The sequence below is a fragment of the Muntiacus reevesi genome, chromosome 1 (assembly GCF_963930625.1).
Source record: "Muntiacus reevesi chromosome 1, mMunRee1.1, whole genome shotgun sequence".
Lineage (NCBI taxonomy): Eukaryota > Metazoa > Chordata > Mammalia > Artiodactyla > Cervidae > Muntiacus > Muntiacus reevesi.
This window is the reverse complement of record NC_089249.1, coordinates 194,409,342-194,423,133: the sequence shown is the minus strand read 5'-3', so window position 1 is coordinate 194,423,133 and position 13,792 is coordinate 194,409,342. Positions and strand designations below refer to the sequence as shown.

The 13,792-nt window shown below is 54.0% G+C and overlaps 1 protein-coding gene across 10 annotated transcripts in view; it reads right to left on the bottom strand.

Annotated features, from left to right (window-relative positions):
* SMARCA4 (SWI/SNF related, matrix associated, actin dependent regulator of chromatin, subfamily a, member 4) overlaps window positions 1-13,792 on the bottom strand; it is an 89,786-nt gene that overhangs the window by 16,760 nt on the left and 59,234 nt on the right. For 5 of the 10 annotated variants that reach the window (XM_065917794.1, XM_065917798.1, XM_065917797.1 and 2 more), the window contains exons 25-30: window positions 12,513-12,676; window positions 10,211-10,438; window positions 9,811-9,909; window positions 9,467-9,544; window positions 8,622-8,839; window positions 4,112-4,375 (exon numbers count right to left, since the gene is read on the bottom strand). In XM_065917794.1, coding sequence (XP_065773866.1) covers window positions 4,112-4,375; window positions 8,622-8,839; window positions 9,467-9,544; window positions 9,811-9,909; window positions 10,211-10,438; window positions 12,513-12,676 — 1,051 coding nt within the window. Of the gene's footprint in view, window positions 1-4,111; window positions 4,376-8,620; window positions 8,840-9,466; window positions 9,545-9,810; window positions 9,910-10,210; window positions 10,439-12,512; window positions 12,677-13,792 lie in introns of all 10 variants that reach the window. The other 5 variants (XM_065917803.1, XM_065917804.1, XM_065917801.1 and 2 more) reach the window with 3 other exon arrangements.

The following is a 13,792-nucleotide window of genomic DNA, read 5'->3' as shown; positions in this document are numbered from 1 at the left end:
CAGGCTGGTAACGCTCTGTATGCATCTTCCTGTAATGTTGCCAGCAAAGGTGGTGCTGCCCACAGCTCCCTATGCCTCTCCCCTCGGCTGGTTCTAACCTGTGTCCTTTCACTGTAAAAATCGACCGCTGTGAGCACACGAGCTTTCAGAGTGTTCTGAGAGTCCTTCCAGGGAATCATCGAGTCTGAGGGTGGACTTGGAGACCCTGGACTCTGCAGCTGTGGTCAGAAGAGACAGGGTGGGGCCTAATCCTACAGCTGCATGAACCACACCGTGGTTTTCCCCCGGATTTCAAAGTGTCTGCTGAGAACATCAGAAATGTCAACTTGTTCCCACATATCATCTCTGAAAGCATTTGCCACGAAGTAGCATTTCAACCAGGATGATGTTACAATTTTCCTGCATTTGTGTGCCTCCTCTGATCTCTTCCTGCGCAGCCACCAGCAAACCAGCAAGTTTGGAAGGCCCAGCTCCACTCAAGAACCAAACTCATCTCAAAGCTGGAGTGCGGGGGGACTTCCTGGAATGGTCTTATTCGCTGTCCTTCTCCTAACTGCTCTGCAGTTCCCCCAGCTTAACGGAGAGCTCCCAGTCTAGTGTTGGAGAAGGAAATGGCAATCCACTCCAGTGTTCTCGCCTGCAAAATCCCACGAACAGAGGAGCCTGGCGGCTGCAGTCCATGGGGTCACACAGAGTAGGACACAACTGAAGCGATTTAGCAAGCATGCCCAATCCAGTGTGGCTGTCTATTCCAGGGGGACATGAGGTTAAACGTCAGCCACATGTCCAACCCTCAATGGAGGCATCACTGGGTGGGTATGACAGGGCTGGGAGCTCAGCTCTGTGATTGCAGCTGGGTCTCTCGGCGGGCTGGATGGCAGAATCCCTAACAGGATCTCTGTGTCATAAAGAAGGCCAGCCTTGACAAGGGTTCCCTGCACCATGCCAGACTGGTTTACCACCGTTTCACACAGGCCGGGAGAATTGTGGTTTGCAGCAGCTGGGGGAGCCACTTTCTCTTGTGTCCGTATGGCTATACACGATGCTCAGATAGATTTTTCTCTAAGTCACAGGAAAGCAGAAAGTGGACTGATACCTGACATATTTTATCTTTAGTTTGAAAATATCCAAGGTCTTATCAATAGGATGCTGGTTCCAAGTGTCTATTTATTGCTTTGTTTGGTTCCCCAGTCTTAGTTGCCCCAGGCGGGGTCTTTAATTGTGCAACATCAACTCTTAGTTGCGGCATGTGGGATCTAGTTCTCTGACCAGGCATGGAACCTGGCCTACCGCACTGGTTCACTTAGCCAGTGGACCACCAGGGAAGCCCTGTTTTTTTTTTAACCGAGATGTAGCCTGCTATGGGGAAATATGTACATCTGAGGTGTACTCCTGGTGAAGGTTTTCAAGTGCAAACCCAGATTCCAAAGTCCCAGAGGGTCCTCAGTGCCTCTTCCCTGTCAAGTCCCCCCACTGGAAGTAACCACTGACCCACACCCTCACCGTGACTGACTTCTGAACTTCCTATAATTGGAAGCGTACAGCTTGTAATTGCCAGTGGTTGCCTTCTCTCCCTCAACAAAGCATCTGTAAGATTCTTCCAGGGAGCTGACATCTGGCTGTTTCTGTGGTTGGCAGAATTCTGCTCTTCCATTAGGCCACCATGGACATGTTCTCCTGGGGGTGGATGCTGGGATGTTTCCTTTAGGCCAGTTGTGATCAGAGCTGCTGTGGACGCACCTGTGGGTGTCTTCTGGTGGGCGTGTGTGCCCAGCACTAGGACTGGAGTGGCCATGTCAGAAGTGCAGTCAGTGAGCCCAGCTCTGGGAGACAATGCCCAGAGCCTGGTGCGCTCATGAGCAGTGTGTGAGGTCCTGGGGCTCCACGTTCTTGGTGACACCGTTCTGGGGCACGTGAGGGAGCACGTCACTCCCATCCACTTGTACGTTTCCTTGTCATGACTTCCGTGCAGTGATCAGACCTTTTCACATGCTGATTGGTCATCAAGGCATCCCTCTTCTGGGAGGTGTCTGTTCACACTTTTTGCCCATTTATTTTTAAATTTCTGGCTGTGCTGGGTCTTCATTACTGTGCATGGGCTTCTCCAATTGCAGGTTTTCTCTACTCTCTAGTTGGTGCTGAGGCTTCTCACTGTGGTGGCTTCTCTTGTTGCAGAGCACAGGCTCGATACTGCAGGATTGGTAGCTGGGGCACACTGGCTTAGCTGCCCCATGGCATGTGGGATCTTATGGACCAGGGATCCAATCCATGTCCCGTGCACTGGCAGGCAGATTCTTGACCATTAGACCACCAGGAAGCTCCTGCCCATTTTATTTTTATTTATTTATTTAGGGTCACTCCATATGGCAGGTGGAATCTTAGTTTCCCCACCTATGATCAAACCTGTGCTCCCTGCATTGGGAGTGAGCGCAAGGTCTTAACCTCCAGACCATCATGGAAGTCCCTTTTTGCCTGTTATAAAATCTGATTTTCCTTTCCCAGTCTGTAACAATTATCACCATCTGTTAAGAGGGTGTCTTCTGATGAACAGATGTTTTTAATTTTAGTGAAGTCTCACTGAAGAGTCTTCTGTTGCTAGTAGCTTCTGACCTCCTGAAGAAGTCTAGCCTCCTGCCAGGCCATGAAGGTTTTCTCCCATGTTGCTCTTTTCACATTTAAAAAAAAAAACAAAACAACCTTTACTGAAATGCAGCTCATTTACATCACATTTGTCTATCATCCATTAAAAATTAATACATGTGTGCAGGGAAGGGAGGAGTCAAGGTTCATCTTCTCTGTCTGGATATGCCAGCAATCTGCATGACGTTCAGAAAAACCCATCGTTCCCCACTGACCTCCAAGGGTCTTTGTTTTCTCGGTTCTAATGAGGTTCTTTCGGAAGAATATTATTAGGAAGAAAACACCAGGGTCTGTCATTTTCATTGGATTTTTCTCCATTCCATATTTTGAATAATTGTTGGTCTACATTTCTTCTTCTTTGTGGAATTTGCCTCAGAGGTGAAGTCTCCAAATGAGTTTGATGTTTTGTTCTCAACAATGACACAGATTACATTTTTAGGCCCAGCAGTTGAACTTGAATCTGCCTCTTCTCCACTTCATCCTTTGTTTCTCTTCTAATGACAGAAAATTCTTAGCACAATTTGCATCCTTTATTTGGGTTCTATGACAGTCACTACTCACCCCAAAATTCACGCTAACAGTTTCTCCAAGGGATGCCCCCTGGGCTCACACCTTGACACATCTTGACTTAATTCCCCTCCTATTTTGCTTGTGATTAACTGCTAAGCATTACTATAAATTCAAGTTGCAAAACCTTCCTGCCATGGGGACAGTCTTACTGACCTGGATGTAGCAGGAAGCAGAATAGACACTGGGGGTCTGAAGGATGACCCTGGCTGCCCCACCTGCACTCAACCTGCCCTAGGTGGGCAGGACATGCACACATCTCCTGGGAGGGCTGTGAGAGAGCCATCATTTTCTTATTCTGCTTTTTTCGTCTTTTTCACTAGCCCACACCACATAGTATGTGGGATCTTAGTTCCCTGACCAGGGATCAAACCCGTGTCCCCTGCAGGGTAGCACAGAGCATTAACCGCTGGACCACCAGGAAGTCCCTGTTTTTCTTAAGGAGAGCTCCTGATCCACTCAGGACCCTCACTGACGCAGAAAGCACACGGTCTCCTCTTTGGTATCTCTCTGAGGGCAGGGACCCTGGTCTATGTCTTCTCAACAAGCGCCTGACCTGCGATGACCCAGGGAGACGATAGCAGGCGGGAAGAGGGCAGCGAGGGCGGGGGCAGGTGTCTAAAGGAGACCCCTGGCTCTCTGCTCCAGCCACAGGAGCCTCCTCACCACGGTCCACTGGCCACGTGATCGGCCTCCATCACAGCAGACACCCTTGTCCTTCACTCACCCCACTGTGGGGCCCCTCCTGGAGCACTGGCTCCAGACCTGCCCTCCTCAGGGCTCCTCTCAAAGGTCACCTCCCTGCCCTCCATCAGGCTGACACTGTCTCCCCTCTTCCAGGACGTGAACGTCATGTCCCACGAGGGCAGAGACCTCACAGGGCCCCCCCGGAGCCCCCACTTACCTGTCCTTGTACTTGATCACGGCATCCACGATCTTCTTCATCTTCTTGGTGAGGTTGGGTGGGTTAGGGGAGAGCTTCTCAGCAGGTGGCCGCCCGCGCTTCTTCTGCTTTTTGCTCTCGTCGTCCTTATCACGGCTGCGGGTGCTGGTGGTCGGGGTGGAGGGGCCGGCGTCGCTGTCTCGCTTGCGCTTCCGTGACGATTTCTTCTGCCGGACCTCCTCTTCGATCTCCTCCAGCGTGCCCTCCTCGATGGCCTTCAGGGTCAATAGTGGTAAAAATAGGACAGCCAGCACCGAGGTCGACAAGCAGAGGCCGCGCACAGACCTGGGGGCCCAGTGGGGGACAGCTCTGCCTCCCCAACCCCATCCTTCACGGACATACAGCGTTTGTGACAAGTTGAAGAGTCACAGTCTCATGGTGCAGAGCCGCAAAGAGTGGGCTCCTGTCAGCCCTCCACCAGGAGGTGACCTGGTCAACACTGTGCCCCAGACCTGCCATGTTGTTAAACAATTGTGCTAAGACCCACATCCCACAGAATCAAACGCTTCAAACACTGTCAAGCGTGCAGTTCGGTGGTATCAGGGACATTCCCACAGTGGGGTCACCACCACCATCCACCTGTCTGTGTACAACTGAGGCGGCAGTGGGACAGAGCCCCAGACCACACCATGACCCATCGTTTTGCTCACTAAGTTGTCCTAGATAATAATTTCCTCTCATTTTTCAGCAACACTTTTTTTTTTTTTTTTTCCAGCAACACAATTTTTAATGCCTATTAAGTATTTCCTCGCACAGCGGGCCTTAATGGAACTTCTGCTCTCGGGCAATTTAGGTTCTTTCCAAGTTGGGGTGGGATGGGGTGAGGGGGTGGGCTGTTTTTAAGTAATGCCATGACCAGACATCTGTCTGTCTTTCCGATAAGCTTCCTGGAAGTGAAACTGCTGAGTTGAAGGACGTGAACGTGAATGTCCATTTTAAAATAGTTCCGACTCATGAATTCTCAAAGGTAATAACTAACATGAACACCCAGTGAGAGGAAGCCAGGTGTCCAGGGGAGCTTGGAATCAGAAATGGGAGGGGGGCCTGGAGCCAAAGGAGGCACTGGGTACTCATCTCAGTGACTCGCTGCAACTGTGAGCAGGTGGGGGCCAGGCACTGACCACCGCCCCCTGTGGAGGGGAGACAGTCACACTCCCCCCCAAACACGGTGACAAGTGTGCAGAGTGCCATGGGGAGGGTGAGTGGAGCTCTGAGGGTGCGGTAGTTGATGTGTCCTTGTCGGGGGTGGGAAGTGCTTCCCAGAGTGGGGCACGTCAGATCTGAGGGCGGGGGGCAGTGGGAGGAGGTATCCAGGCTAAAGGAGTAGCACGGGGGGGCACAGAGTGGGCAGGAGGGCACGCAGTGGGCTGAAGCGTGTCCCCTCTAATCTGTATCTACCTGGAACCTCAGAGTGGCATCTTATGGAATAACAGGATCTATGCACACATAATAACTTAAGGATTGAGATGAGACCATCCTCTGTTAGGGTGGACCAGACTCAAGGAGACAGAAAAGGTCATACAAAGAGACTCTGGGGGCATCCATGTGAAGACGGAAGCAGAGACTTGAGAGATGCGGTCACAAGCCAAGGAATGCTGGGGCCACCGCAAGCTGGAAGAGGCAAGGAAGGAGACTTGAGACAGAACACAGCCCTGCTGACGCCTAGATTTCAGACTTCCAGCCTGCGGAACTGTGAGAAGTTGAATTCCTGCTGTGTTAAAGTCACTGCATCCATGGTCATTATTATAGGAGGCTCTGGAGTCCAAAACTGGAGCCTCTGGTTCTACACCCAAGACATGTCGGTCAGCGCAGCAGGGAAAGAAGCAGGCACATTCTGAAGGGTCTGGGTACACACAGGGCCACAGCGGCTGCCAGAGAAGCGGTGCCAATTCCACATCCAACCTAAGACCGAGGAGTGCTGTTTTGGGTAAATCTCTCTATTAATGCAAATTTTACTGACTATAAACTACTGAAAAAAAAGGATGTTATCCAACGGGAAAGAATAGTCTTTCCAACAATGGTGCTGAGATGACGAGAGGCCACATGCAAAAGCATGGATCTGGACCCTGACCCCATGCCAAAGGCAAAAGTTAACTCAGAAAGGATCATGGACCTAAGTGTAAGAGCTCAAACTCTAAAAGGCTTGAAAGAAAACACAGAGGTAAAACTCTGTGACCTTCAATGTGGCAATGGACTGACTCTCAGACATGATACCAAGGCCAAAAAACAAATTTGACTTCATCAGAATTTAAATTCCTGTGCTACAGAGGACACAGTCAAGACAGTGAAAAACAAATACCAAAACCATCCCACAGAACAGGAGAAAATATTTGAATATCATATGCCTGATAAGAGGCTTTTAAAGAAGATCTACAAGTGGCCAACAAGCACATGAAAAGGGGCTTGACACCGTGAGCCCCCCTGGAAATGCAATTCTAAACCACAGATACCACTGCACACCCACTAGAATGGCTGGAATCAAAAAGGCAAACAGGACCTCCCTGGCAGTCCAGCAGTAAAGACTCTGAGCTTCAAATGCAAGGAGTGCTGGTTTGATCCCCAGTCAGGGAACTAAGATCCTACATGCCGCCTGGAACAGCCAAAGCCAAAAATAAAAGTATCAGTGAGGATGTGGAGAAACTGAAATCCTCCTGTGTTGCTGGTAGGAATGTAAAATGATTCACCCACTTTGGAAAAGAGTTTTTGTCCCTTCAAAGGTTAAATAGAGAATGACCATTTGATCCACTCCTTGGCATCCACCCCAGAGAAATCAAAACCTGTGTCCACAATATTTGTATACACAAATGTCCACAGTGTATCATTCATAACAGCCGAAAAACAGAAACAACCCCAATATCTATCCACTGATGACTGGATACACAAACGTTGTACTATATACCACATAATGGTATATCCTTCAGCCATAAAAAGAATGAACTCTTGATGTGTGCTAGAATCTAAATGAACCTGGAAAACATCATTTTCCTAAGTGAAAGAAGCCTGACATCAAAGGTTCATGTATTCCATGATTTTACAGATGGAAAATGTCCTAAATAGTCAAAATTACTATTGACAGAAAGTTATTTAGAGAATCTAAAGGGATGGGAAGACAGCTAAAGAGGAAAGAGTTTCTTTGAGGGGAGAAAGGTCTAGACTTCATTTGTGGTGACAGTGTCACAACTCTGTGAACATACCAAAAATCACTGGATTATGCATCTTAAGTGGGTGAATTCCATGGTATGTAAGTTGTTCCTCAAAAAAGGTAGAGGAAGAAATGTGTGCAAATTATTATTATATACAAGTGGGTGGATTTTTCTTTTAAAAGGTGTGCATGCGTGTTCAGTCATGTCCGATGCTTTATAACCCCATGAACTGTCGCCCTCCAGGCTCCTCTGTCCATGTGATTTTCCAGGGAAGAATACAGGAGTGAGTTACCATTTCCTCCACCAGGGGATCTTTCCGACCCAGGAATCTAACCTGTGTCGCCTGCATTGAAGAGGGATTCTTTGCCACTGAGCCACCTGGGAAGCCCTTTTCAAGGGCCCCCACTGCCTTAGCAATGCAGGGCTGGCAGACGTCCCATGGGAGCTATAAGGTCTACGGCTGGGCTGACGTCAGAGCCCCAAGCTGAGGGCTGGAGACAGGACACCCCATTTGCCTGAGTTTTGTAGGCTTCTTGCCTGGCATGCTTCAATAGCTCCCTCTGGTGCATAGCTCAGTGCGTGAGCTTGCAAATCTCGGGTGTTCTGAGGTCTCAGGAGAGGATCAGGGCCACCTGGCCTCACGGCTGAGGAAGTGTCATGACCACAGTTAATCGAGGGGAACCCCGGGGTGTGTGATCAGAGGCCTGGGGTGCAACTGCTCATTCCAGGGTGTAGCAACCAGCAGGGCGTAGCCAAAAGCCGCCACCTGCCCTCTGCGAGCATTGTTTCAGGGACAACAATTTGAAGGCTGGACTCTCAGTCGTCACCTCTACACTCAGAGCTCTGGGGTGGGGGTGGGGTCTGATGTGCCACAGTAACCAAGATGCTGACCTTGGTGCTGGGTCCTGGGCTGGGGGGGCGGGGGGCGCCCACTCCCTCCTCCCTTGCAGCTCCCAGGGGTGATGCGCTCACATCAGGGCCACCTGACCCCATTAGCACTCCCAACGATCTCACAGGGAGATGTGACATCCCTACTCTAGCCCTGGGTCCTCTGGCCAGCCCCCTGCAGAGGTCACCAAAAGTTTCCTTTAACCTGACACATGAAAGGCCAGCTCCACCCAGCACTGGGTTCGAGCGGCTCAGAAGCCTCACGAGTGTGCCTGCCATGGTTCAAAAGGAGGAACTGAGTGAACCTGAGCCCACATGTGAAGGGTCTTCGTCGTCCGTACTGAGAGCAGCTAGAGGCGCTGCCGGGGGTTTGCATGTAGGCCCCGCCCGGCGGCCACGCCGTGCGCCTGAGCCCCTCGCGGCCCTCTCTGGCATGTACCTTGAGCCACTGCTTCTCAGTCAGCGAGTCACTGTAGTCCACCTCCTTGCGGTGACGCGAGCCGCGGCCGAACATCTTCTCCTCCTCCTCCTCACAGGTCAGCCGCTCCACCTCGGCGTCGTCCTTGATGATCCACGAGGGGAGCTCATCCTCCTCCATGAGCCGTGGCTTCCGCTTGGGGTTGCGGGCCTCCTCACGCCGGCGGTCCAGGTCCATGCGCTGTGGGGTGTGGGGCCAGGGAAGCATTAGCTCAGGGATGGCCGGCAGGCACACACAGGGCACCCTGCCTGGGGACCCAGTTACACGGGAGTGGGGTTTTGCAGCAGCCAAATTGGCCGAGCTCTCAAGTCAGACCCTGGCTGGGACTCTGCTGTGGGGCAGAGAGAACTGGGAAGGACGCGGAGGTGACGGAAGCGGGGCTGAAATAGGATGGCAGTTCCATGGACAGCCACAGTGGGAGGCACAGGCCCGCTGAGGCCAAGGGCGCCTTGGATTCCACACCCACGGAGGGCAAGGGACATCCGAGACCGAGGCCCAATTCAGTCCCTCGGCCCGGGACAGGGTGATGCCCTCTGAAAGGGAAAGAGCCTCAAGGACAATAGGCACCAGCAGGACGGTGTGCTCAGATATACTTCCATCCCTACGACACGTTTAGGAGACCACAGGACAAAGAGGGGTCAGTTAGGTGTCGTCTGCAGGCCACTCGGAGGGTTGCCCCGGCTCCAGTAGTGCTGGGACGCCGGTGTCATTGAGCCCCTCGGTCTGCTGGGTGTTGGCAGGGAGGGCGCGTGAGCCCCACGCTCCACAGTCCGTTCAGGTGGGAAAGTCAGTGCCCACGGTGCTCACCATGAACAGGTCGAACTCCTCCTCGTGCCGGGCTATCATCTGGTTCACCGTCTCGTCGTCAGGCACCTCGTCTTCTTCCTACAAGACGTCACATGTTTAGTCTGGCTGCGGGGGGGCCGGGGTGGGCGGCGGCGGCGGCCGGGCTCGGAGGCGAGCGGCGGCAGTCCGTGGGAGAGGAGCTGGCGGTCCCTGGTCCGGCTGCGGTGGATGGGGACCCACGCGGCAGCGATGAGGCACACACGCACACGCACACGCACGCTCCGTGGGGTCAGGGCCCTCTGCTGGCCATCTCAGCCGAGAAGCCGAGGATTGAATGGGCGTGGAGACTGAACTACCCCGCTCACCTTTAGAGGTGGCTCCTCCGAGTCGGGGTTGACGCCCGCTGGCGGAGGGGCAGTGTGGGCGAAGCTGGCACTGCCGCTGCCCGTGCTGCAGTGTCTGCTCTGTGGATAGATAGAGGACTTCAGTCTCCAGGGCTATCAATCCGGCGTCTTTCACCAGCAGTTGTTTTTTTTTTTTTTTTAATAATAATAATAATAAAAAAAAAAACCACTTCAAAGAAAAAGCAAGTATACTCATCGTCTTTCCTTTCAGCCCACACTCCCTTTACTCCAAAGGGATGCAAAAAAAAAAAAAAGAAAAAGAAAAAGTGCAAAAAAAGGTAAAAAAAAAAACAAAAACGAAAGCCGCTCATGCGTCCACCACTCACGCTGGGGAGGGGGTCGGGGCCAGTGCTGCGCTCACCTCGTCCTGCTCCTCGTGCTCCAGGATGGCCTGCAGAAAGGCACGCCGCTCATGGCTGGAGGACTTCTGGTCAAACATGCCGGCCTGGATCACCTTCTGGTCCACATTGAGCTTGTACTTGGCCGCGGCCAGGATCTTCTCCTCCACGCTGTTGACCGTGCACAGGCGGAGCACCCGCACCTCGTTCTGCTGCCCAATGCGGTGGGCACGGTCCTGCGCCTGCAGGTCCTGGGGGTAGGGGTGGGGGGAGATGCCATCAGCCCCAGATGTTTAAGGGGGAGTCGGGACACTGCATGCTGCTGGGAGACACACAAGCGCTCGCCTGGCCGGCAGCTGCATAACCAGGAAACTTCAGGAACGAGACCTGGAGCCTGCACCAAGGGGACTTCACCCTGAGATCCTGCAAAAGCGTCACTTTCTACCTTAACTGGAACTTGGCAAATACTCGGGAAGAAAGCGTGGTTTTAAAATGCCGCCTGAGGGGTTATATTCTTGAGCAGCTCCCGTCACAGTTGCACAGGGGCCCACTGCTGTGTGACTAGGCCCCCTGGGTGGGGCCGCATCACCGACAGCACTGTTCACAGAATGACGCCAAAGCTGTGCACCACACCAGGTCAATGCCTGCATTGACTGGGGGCCCTGCTGCTTCCTTGCCAGGCCACCCCGGGCCCAGGTCCCGCCCGTCTAGCCTTGGGAGCCACTGCTAACACCAACCCCTCTCGTGGTTTCTGTGTGCGTGAGGGGCCAACGGGCAACGGATGCCCTGTGCCTGGTGTGGAGCAAACGCCGGGAGAGTGGGAGGCATGGGGCCAACACGATCTGTCACCTCGTGAGCCCAGAGCAGAGCCGGGGGGCACATACGGAATCCTGGGTCTGGGTCCGTGTGGAGCTGACCTGGAAATCTGCATCCCACCTGTTGGGACAGCTGTGTCGCAGCCCCGGGGCTCAGCCCCCTGGCTCAGCCTGCATGACTCCTGGCAGAGAGGACTGGCCCCTGATGGTACACCCCTAGTCTGCCACGTGTCTCATGACCCCCAATGCCTCCCAGTGTGGAGGAGGAGAGGCTCCACAGAGGTCTCTCCCCCAGCTGCCTGCTGATGCGGGAAGCACACCCCCACCACCTCTTAGCAAACAGGCCAGTCATGGAAGTCCGAGTGAGAACCACTCCAACCCAGGCTGATTGCAGTGATCACCCCAGACGTTCGCTGGCAAACGGGCTATGGTTCCCACACTGATAACCAGAGCCACTGGGTGTGGGGAAGGGCTCACTCACACCGTCAACAGGAGTGAGAGCTGGGCACCCTGGTGGAGGCCACTCTGGCAGAAGCAAAAAATAGGACAGGGACAGGCCTCTGGGCTGAGATACCCCACCTCTCGCTCGGCCTGGGCCTGGCCAGTGCTCCAAGAGAGAGGGACAGCAGGGCTCCACGAGAGGACAGTGGTCAGGCAGAGAAACAGAAAACATGGACACCTGCCAACTGGGGTTTGAGTTAAAAGGCCTGGGGCCGCCATACACCAGGAAGGCTGGCCACTGAGGATGTGCTAGGGTGAGGCTTGGTGCACTTGCACGGATATGTGAACACACCAGCCGGTGGCAGGAAGAGACACGTGCTGCAACACTCCATGTTCACGCCAAAGCCAGAGCATCTGTGCGTGCAGAAATGGAGGCTGGCGTGTGCTCAGTGTAGAGTGGAAGTGGCGGGGAAGGGAAAAAACGCACATTTCCGTTTGTTACTTTCAGTTACTGGTATTTGCGTTTGAAAGAACTACGGGCATGGAGCCCCATGCAGGCGTGCGGACGAGACATCAGGGGAGCAGTGCAAGGAACACACAAAGGCACCCCAGTGAGGAGGCCAGCGTGAGAGCTGGACCAGGCCACGGCCAGGAAGGACCCCCTGACTAACAGGGACCCTCACTGGGTCCAGCCCACATGACTGGGGCATTTTCCATTTTCTCTGCACATCTATGTGACACCAGGATTGTTTCTTTCCGCCTTCTTTTGGATGGTGCCACGCAGCTTATGAGAGCCCGGTCCCCAGACCAAGGACTGAACCCAGGACCTCAAGCAGTGGAAGCGTGGAGTCCTAACCACTGAACAGCCAGGGAATTTTCAGAAAAAAATTTTTAAATAATGGTGGAACACGTATTTTTTTCATAATCAGAGCAAAGAACTAATTTGGTTTTGAGAAACTTCCCTCTGCACCTCTCTCCAGGTGCGGCCAGGGCTCTAGGAAAAGGGCAGGAGGCCACTGCACACTCACACCAGGGGGCACGGTCACTGCCAGGGCGTGCGCGCTGTTACCTGGTGGGGGTTCCAGTCACTGTCAAATATGATCACAGTGTCAGCCGACTGGAGGTTCAGACCCAGGCCCCCGGCCCGGGTGCTGAGCAGGAAGATGAAGTACTCGGAGCCGGGCTCGTTGAAGGTTTTCAGCAGCATCCCCCGGTCCTCCGCTTTCGTGGTTCCTGCCGCGTGGGTAGACCAGGGTTAGCAGGGCGACCGAGGGAGGAGACACAGACGGACACCTGCATCGGGGGGGGGGGGGGGGGGGGGGGGCGGCGACCACACCCACCACCATCCAACCAATGGCTGCGGACTCTGACTGACGAGTAGCTCGGATCTAGGGTGACACCACTGACCGCCAGTCTGCCCGCCCCAGGAGAAGAAAACGAGCCCCCCACGTGAACTGGGGCTGCTGCAGGCACTAGACGGGCAGGCACTGGGGCACAGGGCTGATAGCCAGCAGACACCCGGGCAACTGGCTGCCCCCTGAGCACTGCTGGAACCAGCTGTCCGGGGGCGGTGGGAGGCGCTGCAGCAGCGCTGTTTCAATGCGCCTCTCCGAACCCACGAGGGGCCTCTGGGTTGACACGCGGTGCTGCTACGGGTAACGAGCGACTGGTCAGAGGCTGGAGCCTGCCTCCATGCCCCTGTGGTGGGTTTTCTCCATTCACAAAGGGAATCGTCTATACAGGCAAGCACACTGGACTGTACAATGGTGGTATGTCTCTCTCTGGGCAGGATGGCTCGTCGCTTCATGAAGTCACAGCAACTCGAATGTGAGGGCCCAGGGCATGATCCTCAGAGGGGCATCTAAGCTCCTCAGGCTCCTATCAACTCAAAGCAAAGGTGCCTCTGGTGAAACCAAGTGTCATTTTTGGTGCTGCTTCTAGCCACTCGCCAACACATCTGGATGAACAGCATAGAGCCCCAAGGTCCATGGCGCCTGGGCTGCCCTGGCTCCTAGGAGGGGCTGAGGCCTCGGGCACAGCTGGGGCAGGGTCGGGTCAAGGGGCTGCTCCAGTACCCCCGGCTGCACCCTCACTCTCAGCACTCGGACAGCAGAAGGTTCCACTCCCCATGTCACCGAGCTCCCCAACCCTTTGCCATTCCTTCTGGGGGGCGGCGGGCAGAGAGGCCTGTGGGATCTTAGTTCCCCGACCAGGGACTGAACCCATGCCTCCAGCAGTAGAAACATAGAATCCTAACCACTGGACCACCAGGGTTTTCTTTCCCAGAGTTTCCGCCCATGTGGCAGTGACCACATGAAATGCCAGAGACGCAACCATGGTCCAGCAAAC